The following is an 18362-nucleotide window of genomic DNA, read 5'->3' as shown; positions in this document are numbered from 1 at the left end:
CAGACAGTCACCCGGAGGAAACCCACACAGACACAGAGAGAACACAACACACTTCTCACAGACAGTCACCCGGAGGAAACCCACACAGACACAGGGAGAACACACCACACTCCTCACAGACAATCACCCGGAGGAAACCCACACGGACACAGAGAGAACACAACACACTCCTCACAGACAGTCACCCGGAGGAAACCCACACAGTCACAGAGAGAACACACCACACTCCTCACAGACAGTCACCCGGAGGAAACCCACACAGACACAGGGAGAACACACCACACTCCTCACAGACAGTCACCCGGAGGAAACCCACACAGAGACAGAGAGAACACACCACACTCCTCACAGACAGTCACCCGGAGGAAACCCATGCAGACACAGAGAGAACACACCACACTCCTCACAGACAGTCACCCGGAGGAAACCCACACAGACACAGGGAGAACACACCACACTCCTCACAGACAGTCACCCGGAGGAAACCCACACAGACACAGGGAGAACACACCACACTCCTCACAGACAGTCACCTGGAGGAAACCCACACAGACACAGGGAGAACACACCACACTCCTCATAGACAGTCACCCGGAGGAAACCCACGCAGACACAGAGAGAACACACCACACTCCTCACAGACAGTCACCCGGAGGAAACCCACACAGACACAGGGAGAACACACCACACTCCTCACAGACAGTCACCCGGAGGAAACCCACACAGAGACAGAGAGAACACACCACACTCCTCACAGACAGTCACCCGGAGGAAACCCACACAGAGACAGAGAGAACACACCACACTCCTCACAGACAGTCACCCGGAGGAAACCCATGCAGACACAGGGAGAACACACCACACTCCTCACAGACAGTCACCCGGAGGAAACCCACACAGACACAGGGAGAACACACCACACTCCTCACAGACAGTCACCCGGGGGAAACCCACACAGACACAGGGAGAACACACCACACTCCTCACAGACAGTCACCCGGAGGAAACCCACATAGACACAGGGAGAATACACCACACTCCTCACAGACAGTCACCCGGAGTGGGAATCGAACCCACAACATCCAGGTCCCTGGAGCTGTGTAACTGCTAACAGTGTCGAACAGTATGTTAGTAATTCTGTCCCTTGTCTTATATCCGGTGCCAAAGGGATCCCGTTCATGCAGGTGGAGGCTCTGGACCGTGATGACCGCAACACTGCCCATGCTGACCTCCGCTTCAGACTCCTGGACCAAACGCCTCGCATCCCAGTCAGCCACATGTTCCATATCGACACCACCACAGGAGAGGTGTCTCTCACTGAGGACGGTAATCAGCACAGAGACTGAAATGGTCTTTTCTGGACCCATAAAGCTGCATTATGTACGATTTATTATTTCACTGTTAAAACACTGTGTCCTTTAAGAGAGATAGTTAGTTACATAGATCTAAATCCTACTGTATATATTTTACTCCTTTTCCCTTTCTCTTTTGCTCACACACACAAACACACCTGAGCACTCAAACATAACCGTTCTGGCTCTAACCAGTCAAATCCTGATAGCAGTGAGAATCAGACCTGATGCTATTCCTGGACATTGTTTACCTATTGGCTGCCTGTTTTTAACTGGACAGCAGTCTCTTGCACTGAACCTTCCACATCACCTCCGTGAAATCAGTGAATAACCCCCTTCAGACCCTTCCCAATCATTCAGCCAGACGCCAACAAGGGCCACTGATTGCCTCATTAATGAGGATATTAACAAGGTTGTCCTTCTGCGTCTTCCTTTTTTTTTTTAATAAACTTTACTATGTACTAGAGCAGGCTTTGTAGCCATGCCAGGGCTCAGCAGGCTGGAGCAGAACACCGTTTAATTTGAGTGACTCATCAAGAGCCCGAACACAGGTCATATCAGCCGGTCCAGTGCCAAACGCAATCAGAGCAGCCTGGCAAAAGCACCGGGGCAGATTCAGAGGCTTAATACGCCATTACAGTCGCACAGCACATCGCAGAATGTTTTTATGCTCTGTTTGTTTAAGGCTTTGCCCCACGCCAGAGCAGAAGGGGGAAGGGGGACACGTGCTGGCCTTTACCAAGGCTTTTAAACAGCTCTCAGGGCAACACAGACATTTGTGTTAGAGGCTGGATTGTTCTTTCTACATGTCCCAAACCCATACAAATGTGGCAACTTGAATTACATTAAACACTGAGCCCAGGTCCTTTCTGTCCATTTACACTTTTAATTAATTCAATTAATCTTTAATAATAGAATTACAGTATTATGCAAAAGACACCACCCTTCAAATATTGAATTTCCAATCAAACATCAGTCTCAGACTGATGCACAGTATGATAATCATTATCATGATCAGGGTCTAGATGGGTCCAGAGCCAGTCCACTGCAGGGCATTACCCATTCATTCACACACACACACACACCTGTGGACAACTTCCCTTATTTATTCAGTCAATCACACACTCACCCAGTCACTCAACCAATCACACCCGTGGATGGTTGAACACACCAGCAGTGTAAAGGCTTAAAACATACATAGCTCATGTGATTGTCCATTCTGACCATATATAATATGGTTGGACAATTTCCTTAACACAGAAGTGATACATACACAGCAGCATCATAACTTTAAAACAGTGATATATCACTGATGAATTGACACGCCAACATTGATATAAGGAAAGCACAACTAAATAGTAATTCACTGTGTCTAAATCTGGATGTGATTAATGTGATTAATGGTAATTTCAAATGTAGGAGCCTCCACACTGGACCCGGAGATGTGTGGCCGCTACAAGCTCTCGGTGATGGTGCAGGACATGGGCGGAAAGGCTAATGCTTTCTTCTCCACTGGAACTGTGCTGGTGGAAGTGACAGGAAACACCTGGGCATCACCCGACCCGGTCAGACTGCAGGAGAACCTGCCTGGACCTTACCCCATCCCCATCTCTCAGGTTAGACCACAGTCTTATGATAATCCACTGCTGATCAGTTGATCATGTTCTATACGGATGCTACCCTAAAGACCAGGAATATATCACTATGTGGGGACAAAATCGTTTTTATCCACAATGCAAATCATTATATTTTAAGTGAGATTTAATTTGGCATTTATTTATTAATATTTATGTCCTCCATGAAGGTAAGGCTAAGTCTTCCAAAAAGGAATGCAAGTCATTTTTAATGGCCCCACAATGTATGAAAACATATGTGTGTGTGTGTGTGTGTGTGTCTTTGACTTTGATTGTCATTCTATCCTCAAGCGTGTCGATATCCCCCTGCTCCTCCCTGTCTTATATAATTGACACCTGGCCTTCACAGTGACCTGACCTTTAGCTGATTATTCAGATTTTATATTGGTCACAGTCCAGTGTCCAGCGCAGCACGTAGCTCCTGCTGGAACATAAATAACACCAGACACCTGACCCTCGGAGCGAGGAGGGAAGGAGACAGCCAGCTTGTTCTCCTCAGCACTATAGATCTTATCTTTTGTTTCCATTAAATTTTAATTGGCTGGAAAACATAAGCAGCGCTTTGCAGACTCAGCTGCAGCGGAAAGGATGAGAGAAGCTCAGCTAGAGGGGATTTTTATAGGGGTTATTGTAAAGGAAACACTCTTCAAAGAACATTTGACAGCAGGGCAGTGTTTATGAGGCTATACCAACCCTAGCCTCATGAATTTCGGGCATCTCTGGTAATATGACATAGTTTACAGCGATCAGCCACAACATTACTACCACCCTTATTTCTCCACTCACTGTCTTCTCTAGTTCTAAAATTAAAGATTGTAGCCCATCTGCTGTTCCACCTCCTGTTCTTCAATAGTCAGGACCCCCACAGGATCTCCACAGAGCAAGCATTATTTGGCTAATGAGTGTTTTGTTTGGTGGACTATTCTCAGACCAGTGTGACTCTAACGGGTTTGCAAACTCCAGCAGCACTGCTGTGTCAGAGTGTCTGATCAAGTTATACCCATGCAACACCAACAACCTTATCCCCATCCTCTCAGTTTCACTGCAGTACTGAGGATGACCTGTTCTGTGGAGGTCCTGACCATTGAAGAACAGGAGGTGTACAAAGAGTGCAGATCAACAGATGGACTGCAGTCTGTAGCTGTAGACTTACAAAGTGCAACTACAGGGTCTGTGGAGATAATAAAATGAAACAAGGAGGTGGTAGTAATGTTATGGCTGATCAGTGTATTTTGCTGAGCTGGAAATTATTGTACATAAACTAGTCAGGAAAAAAGTTCCATACCGTTTTCCTTCTGAGGGATACTCACTGGGAGTTAGGAAATGTCACCAATTGTCACCTTCTTTGGAATAAGACTTGATAAATGATGGTTTATGTCAGGGGTCATGATAAGCTTCTATAGCTTTTGTGAACACTAAGGGATTTAATTTATACATTTTAAATTGATTTAATCATTTAAACAAAAATCAACAATACTATTTCACAATTGAAGAGAAGCACAAAAGTGTTGATGTATTTTATTCTTTAGAGAAATGATGTACAATTCTGAATCAATCCACAGCATCACTTTTTCTTCATTTAAGTGTGAATATATTATTTTGTATCACTGTCACAGTTTGCCTATGGTGTGTGAAAACACTCACCTCTAATGTATCCCCCACTCGTCTTATTCCACCTCCTCCTCCTCCTCCTACTACTCTTTCTCTTCTTCACGCTGTCCTCGTCCCACACACTCCTACACTTTTCCTCCCTCTGCTGAAGCATGGCGTAGAAATACCGGCTCATAGTCCAACAATGGTCATCTATATTTAAACACCATAAATATGGATATAAATACTCTAATTAAATTGCATTTGATAAGACAGATTGGGCTGGTACCCGAAAAACAGAATCACTGTGTACTGTATATGGTCACTGTATATAGACCTGTTTGAAAAGAACTAGATTTAATAGAAGAGGTTCTGTAATGTTCTGTGTGGCACTGAGTTTGCTGATTTGTTTGGGATCTGTGTATCTGCGTTCCTCAAAAAATATTAATTCAGACACTGCAAAATAATCAGTATCAGGAAATAAAAACTACATAAACTGCAAACTCATACTGGAATACAGTGGCTCCACATTTATTACCAACAGAATATACAGAATATACAGAATATACAAAATATACAGAATATACTTCTGGTTAATACTGGATTATTATTGTATAATTAAACTACTGTACAGAATCACCGAGCTTATGAGTTGTTCTGCAGTCTCCGAGTAGTCAAAGAGTGAGCTCAGTAATGTCTTTAGGTGATATGAGCGAGTTATATAGCTAGCAAGCTAACCCGCTAATTTGTTGTACAGTTGAATGGAGCCCTCAACTTTCAGGAGCCAAGAAAATATTAATCTTGGACTCTAATTTTCCATTTCTCTGGTTTGACAACAGGTGAATGAACAGATGAAGACTGAGATTATTCTGCTATCTCTATGTTTACAGCAGCTCTCATGTGTAGCGCCTTTAGCAACGCCGTGTTTGTTGAGCAGGCAAATGTGCCGAATGCTCTTAGCTGTGCACATGAAGTATACAGATGTGACATGGCTGGAAAACCTCAGGTGAAAACTTTATTTACTCTCTTTTTAGATTTAATATAATAGACTTTGCATGGGATAGCAGCATATTTATGCCATTTATTTATGTTTTCTCCTCCCCAAATACTGTGCTTTCAATCAAAAATAAATATTAATGCCACTGTAAAATGGCTGAATGCCTGATTCACTGATACTGTAGCAGAATAAGGGAAATATGTAGATAAGGTTATGTCACATTTCGAGAGAGATATATAATCACGACATGCTCTTGAAAGCATATGTATGACTGTGTGTGTGTGTGTGTGTGTGTATGTGCATGATGAAGTGCACACATTTGTGGTAGTGTGCATAAAAATGTCTGTGCGCATGTGAACGTGTGTCTATAATCCTTGAGGTTTTTTTTTTTCTGGTACCGGGAAAGCCTTGTTCTGCCCACTCACTTGGGTGCTGAGTGCACATGTGGGTGGTGGGAGTCACAGCTGTTATGAAACAAGGACGCTCGCTCTCTCTCTCTCTCTCTCTCTCTCTCTCTCTCTCTCTCTCTCTCTCTCTCTCACACACACACACACACACACACACACATACACACAGAGCAAAACCACAGCAGAAATGCAGTTCTGTTACTGTAAAGCTCAGCGTGCTTAAAAAAGAAACCCCAATTTAGTGTTGCTTTTAAACTTTTTGGTGTTTTCCCTTAAATTTTATATTGTATTAAATGGCGACACGGTGGCGCAGCAGGTAGTGTTGCAGTCACACAGCTCCAGGGGCCTGGAGGTTGTGGGTTCGATTCCCGCTCCGGGTGACTGTCTGTGAGGAGTGTGGTGTGTTCTCCCTGTGTCTGCGTGGGTTTGCTCCGGGTGACTGTCTGTGAGGAGTTGGTGTGTTCTCCCCGTGTCCACGTGGGTTTTCTCTAGGTGCTTCGGTTTCCTCCCACAGTCCAAAAACACATGTTGGTAGGTGGATTGGTGACTCAAAAGTGCCGTAGGTGTGAATGTGTGTGTCTGTGTTGCCCTGTGAAGGACTGGCGCCCCCTCCAGGGTGTATTCCTGCCTTGCGCCCAATGACTCCAGGTAGGCTCTGGACCCACCGCGACCCTGAATTGGATAAGGGCTTACAGACAATGAATGTATTAAATATTTGTATTACATTTATTGAATTGTTTTATCAAAAGCTCAAATGCTAGTCTCACAACAGAGAAATTGCAAATTTGTCTCATCTCCTTTTACCTTTGGCTCAGGCCACATTTTTATGTACCCCTTTAGCCCATGCTTTGACCAGCTGCACCAGAGTGTCCCATTTCAATTCATGCAAGATTATGAGCTGTGTGTGCAGAATTGACGTCAGTGTCCACAATGTACGCACTTTAAATTTACTGAATTCACTTATTACAAGGGGACATGTAGTGCACCTTTAGTCTCTTGGTCTTAGTCCCAGTTTCCAGTTGCTTATTTTCCTTTCGCCTAACCCTTCTCTCAAGCTTCATCCATTGACCAACGACTTGCTGCAAGCTGTGTGCAAATAAACTGAGATCAGTTTCGTAGATTGGGTGCCTCTGCATTAGCTCTTTTGTTTTCAACAGGAGTGCACTTCAAAGACTCGTGTTATCAGCCTCAATCTCAATGTACAACTTAATCATTTGTGTAGAGGAGCAGCAAAAGGCTGGAAACTCAACAGATGACATCACCTTGGTTGGAGCAAACCATTTTTAGACCACGAGCTGAGGTCATTAATCTCTTCAAAGCGCTGCCCTCCTGAACGTCTCTGAAAGTGTATGCAGGCCTGTGGAAAGTGTATAGTGGCTTTGGTGTGTGTGCGTGTGTGTCTGTGCTTGTGTGTACACAGGCTCGAGCTCTGGCAAGCCATCTCCATAACAAACGCAGAAGGTATTGGGGGACAGTCCAGAGGAGCACGTGGTCCATCTCTCACCTCCAGGGTCCTCTCCTTCTTCGGTGCTTTTTCACACCTCTTCCATCACTAGCTGCTGCTCTTTTTCCAGCAGAGTGGAAAATCCCTCAGCTGTGGGGGCAGCTGCTTTGTTTTGGCAGCTGCTGACCTCTGTACACTCTCCAGTCACTGTCTGCTCATCACTTGAGTGCTCTGCTAAACTTACACTTAAACTTAATTGTAAACATCAGCCTCAGGTCCCTATAGCACCGCTTCATCTTTTATGTGCAGGTCTCTGTGATCTATGGTGTTTTTGTATGTTGTCACGTTGTGTTATGAGGTCCGCTATGCTGATGTGGTCCTAATGTTTTCTAAAACTTGTCAAATGTACTCTGCGCCAAGCTGTTTTGTTTAAGGAGATGCACAGTTGAGAGCAGCCAATCATGTAGTACCAAAGTCCCAAAAATATTTTAAGAGAATCGATGACTAAACTTTATTTTTTTGAACTTTTCCGTTTCCACCCTTCACTTTTTTTTTTTACAGCTGCTGTTATTTCAGGTGGCCTGTTCAGTCTTAGAAGCTGGTTACAGCTGACATTGTCTTCTGTAAAGTCAGCATTTCTGAAATATATCGTAATAACAAATGTGTTTTTATAATAGCAGTATATATGTTTACACGCTTGGCTGCAGGTGAAGTGGAGTGGTAGTCCAGTGGAGTACAGTCTGGAGGGAGAGTTTCCAGAGATGCTCTTTACGATTAGCAGAGAAGGAGTCATCTACCTCAACGCTCCACTGGACAGAGAAACACAGGACCAGGTTAAACACACACACACACACACACACACACACACACACACACACACACACACACAAACTCTCAGGAAATTACAAAGCAATCCTTCTAACAATCCTTACAATTCTTTAAACCTTGCTGTGTCTTTCCTTTCCTATTCTGTAGCAGTCCACTAAGGCATGAGATCTGAAAGTGTAAACCATGTAAATCAGCCATGTTATTGTGGAACTCCTTTAATCACAGCTAAAGGCCCTTGTGCAGGTGGAAGACATACTTTTCCACATATAATCAGCTTTTAGATGACTAACTAGTGTGCCCTTTGCTGGCCCTAGGTAAAATGGAATGTGCTAGTGGTATAAATCTGATAATTGTACATTGTACAACAAAATTCCTCCGTATTTAACCTGTGCATGACAGAGAAAACACACACACACACACACACACACACACACACACACACACACAGAGTAGTGAGTACACATGCACATAAAGAAGCAGGCAAACATTCCCAATGCCTGGGGAGCAGTTTGGAGGTAAAGATGGGTTTGAGCCAGCAACCCAAGGCCCAAGCCCACTTTTCTAAACATTAGGCCAACTATTGCAATTATTAATGCTCAGGTTATTATGTTTAAATCATAGTGAAGATAATGATATGTGGCCATGGGCCAGAACACTGTTCTCCTTTAAGCATGCTGACTTGTTCACTGTTTAGTGAACTTGTATTGGTAAGAGTCTCTCTCTCTCTCCTCTCTCTCTCTCTCTCTCTCTCTCTCTCTCTCTCTCTCTCTCTCTCTCTCTCTCTCTCTCTCAGTTCCACATCAGTATTGTGGCAGAGCGTCCAGATGGTCGGGAGATTGCCAAACCTGTGGAGCTGAGGGTCATGGTGGGAGATGCCAATGACAACAGACCCACCTTTCCTCAGATGCAGTACCACACTGTAGTCAAGGAGCTTGCTACCAAAGGTCCCATATTCTTCTCTCTCTCTCTCTTTCTCTCTCTTTCTCTCTCTCTCTCTCTCTCTCTCTCTCTCTCTCTCTCTCTCTCTCTCTCTCTCCCTCTCTCTCTCTCTCTCTCTCTCTCTCTCTCTCTCTGTCTCTCTCTCTCTCTCTCTCTCTCTCTCTCTCTCTCTCTCTCTCTCTCTCTCTCACATGGCTGTAGTGCTTTAGATTTTTTCACACTGGGTTTACATTTATCATATGCAGGAACTGAAATTCTCACTGTCCAGGCGGCTGATAACGACGACCCAAAACAGATAATGTGCGTATTTTCTACCGTCTGGTGGGACAGATGCCTGAGAGCCCCCGAAACCTCTCCGCGTGGATCGAGACTCAGGGGTCATCACCGTGCAGGCAGACAGCATGGAGGGCACAGCTCCACAATACACCCTCACCATCACTGCAGAAGATGCCAAAGGTTACACACACACACACTTAACATCACCTAACACTCCACTCTTTTTTTAAACACAATTTTCCATCATCTTCATATTTTCCCATGAACTGAATCTGACCCTGTGCTTTGACCTCCACATCTGATCATGTGATTTATCACACACAGGAAATGACATGGTGTTTATAAGAAAACGTTTCCCAGTGTCCAAATGTCTGGGCTGAGATATATACCGTACTGTTGATGCTAATGTGTTTTTTTTCAAATCCATCTTTGAGTCAGAAGCTTGATGTTGAGACGATTGCCATTTTGCAGCTAGTGAGTGATATGTTTGATGTGTGTCATTTCAAATGTGTCATCAGAAGTGTGGTCAGGACGGTCAGGAGGTGATATAATATGACACATCATTAATCACTGCTTCTGCCCTGTTGTATGTTATTAGGGGTTGCATTGTAATGAGGGATGCATATGGACAGTGATGGTTTGTGAAGAAGTAATGGGTTCTCCTCTCTGGTCCCCTCTGCAGGTCTGAATAGCTCATGTACGGTCATAGTCAAAGTCCTGGATGAAAACAACAATCCACCGATCTTCTCCCAGCATGAGGTAAGATTCCTGTGTGTGTGTGTGTGTACCAGAAGTGTATAACATTAATATATCACTGTGTAGGGACCAAAAAATGTTTACGCACTTCCCTTCCTTGTGGGGACCACAATGAACATAATTATGTTTTAAGATGAAGACCTGAGTTAAGTGTTGTGCTAAAATTATGCTAATAGTCATTTTGGATGTTGTAAGTGAAAGATTCGACAAAATGAAAGGAAGCCCATAAACTGACCCCACAATACATGAAAACAAACTTTTGTGTCTGTGTATATGTGTGTGTGTGTGTGTGTGTGTGTGTTTGACTGTGTATCATTGGCTTGGTTATTGTGAAATCTGTGTGTGTGTGTGTGTGTGGGTGTGTGTGTGTGTGTGTGTGTGTGTGTGTATGTGTGTGTGTTGGGAGGGCATGTCTGTGGGGTACGCCACCTGATTTGATTTGTTGAGGTAAAGAGCTTTCAGTGAAATCCTTGTTTTAATCTTAAATCTTGTTTTAATCTCTTATACGAATGAAACACTATTCTGAGGTGTTATTAATTCATTGTGCGTCAAATGGACAGTTTTTAAAATGATATTAAGATAAATTTCAGATATATAACAAGAGATTCAGAATGCCTTCGACACGTCCTCTGCCCTCTGTACCATGAGCTAACAGCCTCCTATTTCCTAATGTAAATATATTATAAAATATTCACTCAGCTGATTCCAGTTTGTCATTTTTTTCACTGAAATGTCAAAGCCCTGGCTACAAGGAAATGATGCTGTGTGGAGTGTAATCGTGTTCATGACACAGAATGACACAGCTGCACAATTACTGTCGTTGACGTTGACTGTAACGTAAGCCAGTCTTATGAGCAATTACTGCTTTTAACCCTTAAAAGTCTAGAGAAGTCAATGTCAGACTGTTATGTTACGCAAATAAATCTGATTAACAAAGTGTTTAATTACATTTGTTTAATTACAATAAATTTGACATTGTAATTGTGGTGGGTCCAGAGCCTAATGCCTGTGTGTACACTCATCTAGTTTGATAGAGTTGTGTGAATCTGGGAGAGCTACGGAGACAATAGCAATGACACTAATAAAAAATATGCCTTCACCTAGGATGTCCATGTCTGGATTTTCTTTTTACATAACCGTGTGAGGGGAATCCTCTCTGTGCGCTGCTGTTGTTATGACATGAGGGAAGAGCTCTTGACCTGAGATAATCTTCTAAAAATGGCTACTTTCCCTCAGCAGCCTGTTAAGTCGTGCGCACTATTTGGGCCACGATTATATAAAGCAGCTTCAGGCACCCTTCTGATGTCACTGACCCAATATGAAGATGCAGTGTTTCTGGTCATATACCGATGGATATGTCCCTGGCTGAGGTCACACGAGGCAGAATTAACGAACAAACAAATGGGACGAGGAATGAATTATTTCATTCTATCAAAGCCATCAAACAAAGCAGTCAAACTGTTGCCTGAAATTGCAGGTGATGACAAGGAAGGATATTTTCAGATTGGGAGTCAAGCAACTCTCTGGTGCTTTGTTCTTTTTTTTTTTTGAGAGCTTTCTGGAAAATCCCTCTGCTTGAGCACACCCACGCTGAGTGAATAATACAGGAGCTGGGAGTTGTACGTGGGCACGGAAAGCTGTCTTTTAAGCTTTAAGATGAAGGGAGGCAACAAAAAAAATAAAAAAAACAAAAAAACACAGAAACAATAAAGAAGCAAAGAGGCCCACTATGTCAGTTTGCCTCAGTGTGGTATATTTAGAAGCTGTTTGAAGGATGATGAAGGCTGAGACAGGGAGACGTGCACTACTCGGCATTCAGAAAACACCCAGAAAACGCTGAACGCTGGATGCAAGCCAGTGGGAAGATGCATAGGTCCTGTCACTGTGCATTCCCCCTTGCTGCTGCATTACTCTGAGAACAAGCCTGGAGCTGTAAGATGGATGGACTCGGAGTCTGAGCTAATGCACTAAGACACTCCGAAACAGGTGCCAGCACTGAGTCATAGACACATGCAAATATCTATCCACCTGAAAGTAATATTTCAGCTCATTTAATCGAGGTAGGGTTGGTGTCTGGGGGTTTGATGTTTCAGTTCTGCACAAGAAGTCGTTAACTAGTGATGTTCACATACACCATCACAATTAAAATGGTGCAAACATTATGCCTTAATCATCACACATTTGCCCTTAGTCAATTCATTCATTCAATTATTCATTATCTGGGAGACAGGAGCAAAAATACCAAATCTTACATAGTGTTCCTTTAAGTCATCTCTGATAGATTTATGTGATTTCCAAATCTTGACATGCTTCACTTCATAAAATTGGTTTTCAGACTGAAGGTCATGACCCTCTGGGGTGCTGCAAATTTGGGAATGCCACCAAAATGCCATTTAAACAAAGATGGACACCCCATTGTTACACACTTAAAGCTTTGAGTCTATTTATTTTTGTTCTTGCTGCAAACTGTATGCAATTTGAAACACTGACCCAGTGAAAAATTCAAGAAGCAACTTAAATGTGTTTGAATTAAAGCAGAAGACCGATGCAAATGTTTAACACTTTGAAGTGAAGAACTACAAGATATAGTTGCACCACAAGACCATGAACTGCAGAGCAGTGTCTTGATCCAATCTACAAAAACATCCTGCTTCTACTGCAGTCGGTGCCCTCAAGCAAATCACTTAGTGGGGAGTCTTTCTACCCCAACTGTCCCAGAAACCGTCCAAGTCTTAGAAGATGGATACAGTATGAGCTAATGCACTTAGGGCACCCAAAAACAGCTGCTAGCATTGAATTATGGACATATGTGGCTAGTCTACCTTAACTCTCGGGAGGTGGAAACACCCAAGGCCATGGAACTTGGTCATGAACCATGTTTTTGAGTGGAAAACATCCTGTCTACGTCATTGTGCCCTCAAACGGTGCACTTAAGCTCAGCTTTTTCTGGAGGTGACTGTAACAGTAATTGACAATTCTAAGTAGCTTTGGGCAAAAAATGTGAGCTCAATCTCATACAGCTGTTATTTTGAGGTGTTTGTTGAAATTGTTTGCTGCAAATCAATTGCACTCTCTCTCTCTCTCTCTCTCTCTCTCTCTCTCTCTCACTCTCTCAGACTCACACACACAAACACACACATCATAAGGTGGAAAAAGCTTTCGAGCAGGTTGTGATGGTGTGGCCATGTGAGTTTGTGCTGGAGGAGTGGTGTGTGAGTGTTGACAGCGCCTGGCCGGGCAGATCAGAGGCTCTGTACAAACGACTGATTGCAGCTCTCCCAAACACGCTGATAGGACCAGAAACAGACCAACACTACTGGAGCACATCAGCTTATAAATGCATACAGTGCCTTTAGAAATGTCTAAAGCCTGGGTTTATACTCATATTTATACACTACCATGCATTACCTTTTGGACAAAGAAATGTATACACTCCCTGTCCACTCCATTACACACACCTGCCCCAGTGGTCCACCTTGTAGACATAAAGTCAGAGACAGTAGCTCATCCTTTATTGGTGGACGCAGGACGCCACACACTGAACGCTGTTGGCTGGATATTTTTGGTCGGTGGCTTAAACACTCCTGAAGCACTGCTGTGTCTGATCCACTTGTACCAACACACACACTAACACACTACCACATCAGTGTCACTGCAGTGCTGAGAATGATCCTCTGCTCCAAATCATACCTGCTCTGTTGGGGTCCTGTTGGGGTCCTAACCATTAAATAGCAGGATGAAATGGGGATAATATGCAGAGTAACAGGTGAAGGGCAGTCTGTAATTGTAGAAATACAAAGCGCATATAGATACAGTGTAGTTCCTCCTGATCCAGGGATCGTTCAGTGTATTTTTTGTTTGTTTACCTCAAAACTCCATATTTTTAAGTGGAGCTGAACTGAATTATGTGAGCGATAGACATCTGCATAAATCATATACCACAGTGTGCAGCAAACCGTACAGCAGAAATATATTAATGCTCATTTTCAATGCATAAGAGTTTCTATATTTAGGTTTTTGTGAAAATGTTTTTTTAGCCCCAGGTAGAAAAAGTAATTAACATTGTGGCTGTCTCTGAGGATACAGCTGTGAGCGACAGAAGCGCTTTGCCTTGATTTACACTGATATTTTTTACATTAACCACATCATTTTCCTCCTTTATCAGTCTCGTGCTCCTTTACCGCCACTCTTCCTTTGTTTCTTTGCCTCCCATTATTTTTTACTCCTTCATCTCTGGCCTGTTGTCTTCTTCGTAGCCTTCCTCCTCCTATGTTTTATCCATCAGCTCTTTTGCATTTATTGTGCCTTTTAAAAATCCCCCCCCCCTTCCAATCTCTCACTCTCTCTCAACATCTGCTGCCAAAGCAATTAAAAGAAAGCTTAATATTAATAGAGGTAAATTATAGAAGATACAATCTGTTATGACATACATTTCAGGAGGTTCTTTATGATTTATTGCATCACAATATGTTCAGTCCTGCAAGTAAATGCAAATGATGTACTCAAACACTCCATATGTCATAATTAAGCTTGATTTCTTGATGTCTTTCATTCCCTCTCGCTCTCTTTCTCTGCCAGTATGGGCCGTTTCACCTGGTGGAGGATGCTCCTGTGGGTTCCACAGTGATGGCGGTAGCAGCATGGGATGCTGACGAAAGAGGTGGAGACAGCTGGGTAGTGGACTATAGGCTGGAGTCTGGTAACGAGGAGGAAGTCTTCACTTTGGTGACAGACAGACAGAGCAATGAAGTGTCACTCGTCCTCGATAAGGTACCCGCTTCTCTTCCACACCGACTTTAATCATGTAGAGGTTATTTTGTTTCCCGCTGCTGCTCTGTAGAGCGGCCAAATGGAGTAATTGCACTGTGCTGTAAACGGAGAGAAACTAATTGCAGTGTTTGGTGTTGTGGCTGTGTGAAGGACTGGAAATTGTGGGGACTGTGTTCAGCAATTCTCAGCTCCACGGTCAAAAAACAAAAAAACAAAAAGGCTGCTTTGTATAAACAAGAGTGACAAATGGATTCTGCCACTGCCTCCAAGCATCTTGGAACAGAGCTGTGATGGAGAGCAGTTGTTGGGACAGAAAACCAGTGTTTTCGTTTTTGTTTTTTTGAATCTTATGAGAGGATTGAGTGGATTTGAGCGGAGTGCAGATCTGGTGGAGGGCGGCAGGTGTGGGGAGCGCATGCAATCATTCTGAACAAAACAGACAGGGGATTACATAGTCACACACACACACACACACACACACACACACACACACACACATAAGCTAAGATCTGTATTTTTGTCTTTGTAGTATATTCCTCTGTATTAAAATGGTGTGTAACCCAGTCTTAATCTTACCCATCACCTCTGGCCTCTTTTACATTTATCGTTTATCCATATGGCCACTAAACCTTCATGTCCTCCAAAGGTTACACAGTGCAGTTTCTGCACTGCGTAGCCCACATTAGCAATGGCAGAGGCTCAGTGTAACATCACAACAATTTTGAAGTTGTAATTTTAAGGATAAACATGTTACGTAGTGGTTCTTTTATATGCATTCAGCCACAACAGCATTATGCAAAGGTTTTGCACAGAGCTCGTTCCCTCCAGCATGCACTTTCTGTAACTTTGCTTATGCAATTTATAAACTTTATACAGGAGATTTCTCCCGTTTCCCAGAAAGCTGCACACACAGCTCAGTGTTTGGAATATTGTCAGTAGGTTGTGTGTGCTTCACTTCTGGAGATTCATCTGGCCTTCGTTAGACTGGACACATGGTCAGAGGTGGACTGGAAGCAGTGTATCACTCAGCTCTCTAGCTGCTCATACTCACAAACCGAATGTGGAAAAACAGCTGGACGGCCTTTACAGTCCTGAGCAGTGACAGCCTTCTGGAATGGCCCCCGGGTCCTGTTCTTGTCTTTTCTCATACACCATCCAACCCCAAAATAGATTAATTCCAAATCATACTTACATCAATTTAAAAATCTTAAGATATTGGATAAAAATATCAATGTAGAGTCAATGTAGAGGCTTTATACTGCTCTAGCCCACACTTGGCATTGGACATGGTGATCTTAATCTGGTGTGTCTGCTTCAGAGCACCCCATTTTATGTCATGCTTTCCTTTGGAGATGCAAGCTGTGTACGCAGAACTGAGATTCTGTCCACAATGAGGGCACCTCAAAGTCAGTGAATTCGCTGATTCTAAGGGATGTTTACAAACTTTCAGGAATAGTGTTTGTTTTAACAACCTGACCAAGACTGAGGCATACTATTACTGACCATTTATATTTAAGTATAAAGTAAATCTCACAACAAACTGTGGCTTTAATTCTCTAATCCATCTACGTCATATAATTAAGCTATGTCTGCAGAGGTTGCCTGATGGCTATCTTTATTATTAAAGACCTGTAGGTGAAATTGAATCTGGTTTGTCCTCCCAGCCGTAATTTAGTGTGTGTTTTGAATCAGGTTTTGGACTTTGAACGGGAGAACGAGTATATCCTGGTACTGAGTGCTCAGAACCCTGTGGCACTGGTGAGGGGAAGATATGGCCCTGCTTCTACCGCCACAGTCTCCATCTTCATCGATGACATAAACGAGGGTCCCGTTCTGTCCCAGAGTCACTACGAGGTCACGGTCAGAGAGGGGGAGGAGCCAGGACGGGTCATCGCCACCATCAGGGGTTACGACCCTGACTCACATCCAATCAGGTTAGTCTGTAATAGCTTGCAGACCACTGGCCTCATTCATGTTAATGTAACTTCAGCTTTTCAACTTTAGAGTTCAGCTTTGAAATATGCTTAAAAAATGGATATGACAGGTTGGACCATGTTAAAGGGAAAAGGGCAGGGCAAAACCATAATGATAAGATGCTAATACAACACTAAAAATCCCATAGATGGGTTTTAGGAGGTTAAGCATTTGACTACATAATTTGAACACAGCAGCGGTCCTTCACGATTTCTTGTAGAATGAACAAATAGAAATGCAAAATTACTTTTTGGGAGATTTATGTTTTTAATAGCACAGTGATGATATGGACATGATTGTTTATTCCATGGCATCTTAACCAGAGTGAACTGGCAAAAGTGCTTCTTCATCTAATCAGAGAAAATAACATCACCATTACAATCACCTTTGAATTAGGATAGCACTAGATTTAGGACTCAATGCTGAACCCTAAAGAAAGAGAAATACAAAATAGATGCAATACCATACAACAATAATTACTGGAACCTGGGAAAGAGAGCCAGTGCAATTCAAAGAATTTCAGTAAGTACAGGATTGACACAGAGAGTCTTCAGTCTGTGTTTGATGACAGTGATGACTTTACTGTTCAGCTCGTGCAAACTCATTACTCAGAATGGTTCTGAAGGCAATTATATTGCACACTTAAATTTTCTGAAGACATTTCTCACAACAGGCCAAGCACAGGCATCTTGTCAGAGCTTTTTTTTCGTTTTATGGCACGTGTCACGCCCTCGTCTCGTCATGTCTGTTTTCCCCGGTCATGTGCTCTTTTAGCACATGGCTTTGTTTGTTTATGTTCTAGTCTCCGCCTTTGTTCCGCCTCCTCGTCTGTCATTTGTTAACCCGTCCTCCTCGTTATCTGTCCAGGTGTGTCTCGTTTGTGTCTTGTATTTAAGTTCCCTTGTGTCTCTCCTGTTTGTCGAACATTTCTCCTTTCTCCGTTGTCTTCAGTCAAGTCGGTCATGTTATCTGTCTGTCTCCGTAGTTTTCCCCGTCGTCGTTTCATTTCCTTTTGTCGTTGTTTCACCTTTGTTTTGTCACAAGTCATGTCGTGTTGTTTATCTCCCGTTTTCTAGTCAGGTCATGTTTGTTTCATAGTTTTGTCTTTGTGTTTTTCCTGTCCCCAGTTTAATATCCTCGTCTTGTTGTTTTCTTTATAGCTTGTCTTTGTTTTGTTAGATCTTTTGTTATAATAAAATCATCGTGTTTTAGCAAGTGCGTCCGCTTCAGTCAGTCTGCCCCGTGACCCGTGACAGCACGTTATTTGAAAATCTCACCCAATGCATTCTTTCATTCATTCATTCATTATCTGTAACCTTATCCAGTTCAGGGTCACGGTGGGTCCAGAGCCTACCTGGAATCATTGGGCGCAAAGCAGGAATACACCCTGGAGGG

General features: G+C 43.2%; 1 protein-coding gene across 1 annotated transcript in view; it reads left to right on the top strand.

The window, feature by feature from the left end:
* LOC136676204 (cadherin-16-like) overlaps positions 1-18362 on the top strand; it is a 41829-nt gene that overhangs the window by 9001 nt on the left and 14466 nt on the right. The window contains 10 exon segments of the mRNA XM_066653047.1: positions 1168-1326; positions 2772-2968; positions 8132-8257; positions 9046-9196; positions 9437-9478; positions 9481-9543; positions 9546-9647; positions 10150-10226; positions 14802-14993; positions 16686-16927. Coding sequence (XP_066509144.1) covers positions 1168-1326; positions 2772-2968; positions 8132-8257; positions 9046-9196; positions 9437-9478; positions 9481-9543; positions 9546-9647; positions 10150-10226; positions 14802-14993; positions 16686-16927 — 1351 coding nt within the window.

Source organism: Hoplias malabaricus, chromosome X2 (assembly GCF_029633855.1).
Source record: "Hoplias malabaricus isolate fHopMal1 chromosome X2, fHopMal1.hap1, whole genome shotgun sequence".
Taxonomy (NCBI): domain Eukaryota; kingdom Metazoa; phylum Chordata; class Actinopteri; order Characiformes; family Erythrinidae; genus Hoplias; species Hoplias malabaricus.
The sequence above is the reverse complement of the archived record's forward strand: the minus strand, read 5'-3'. Positions and strand labels throughout refer to the sequence as shown.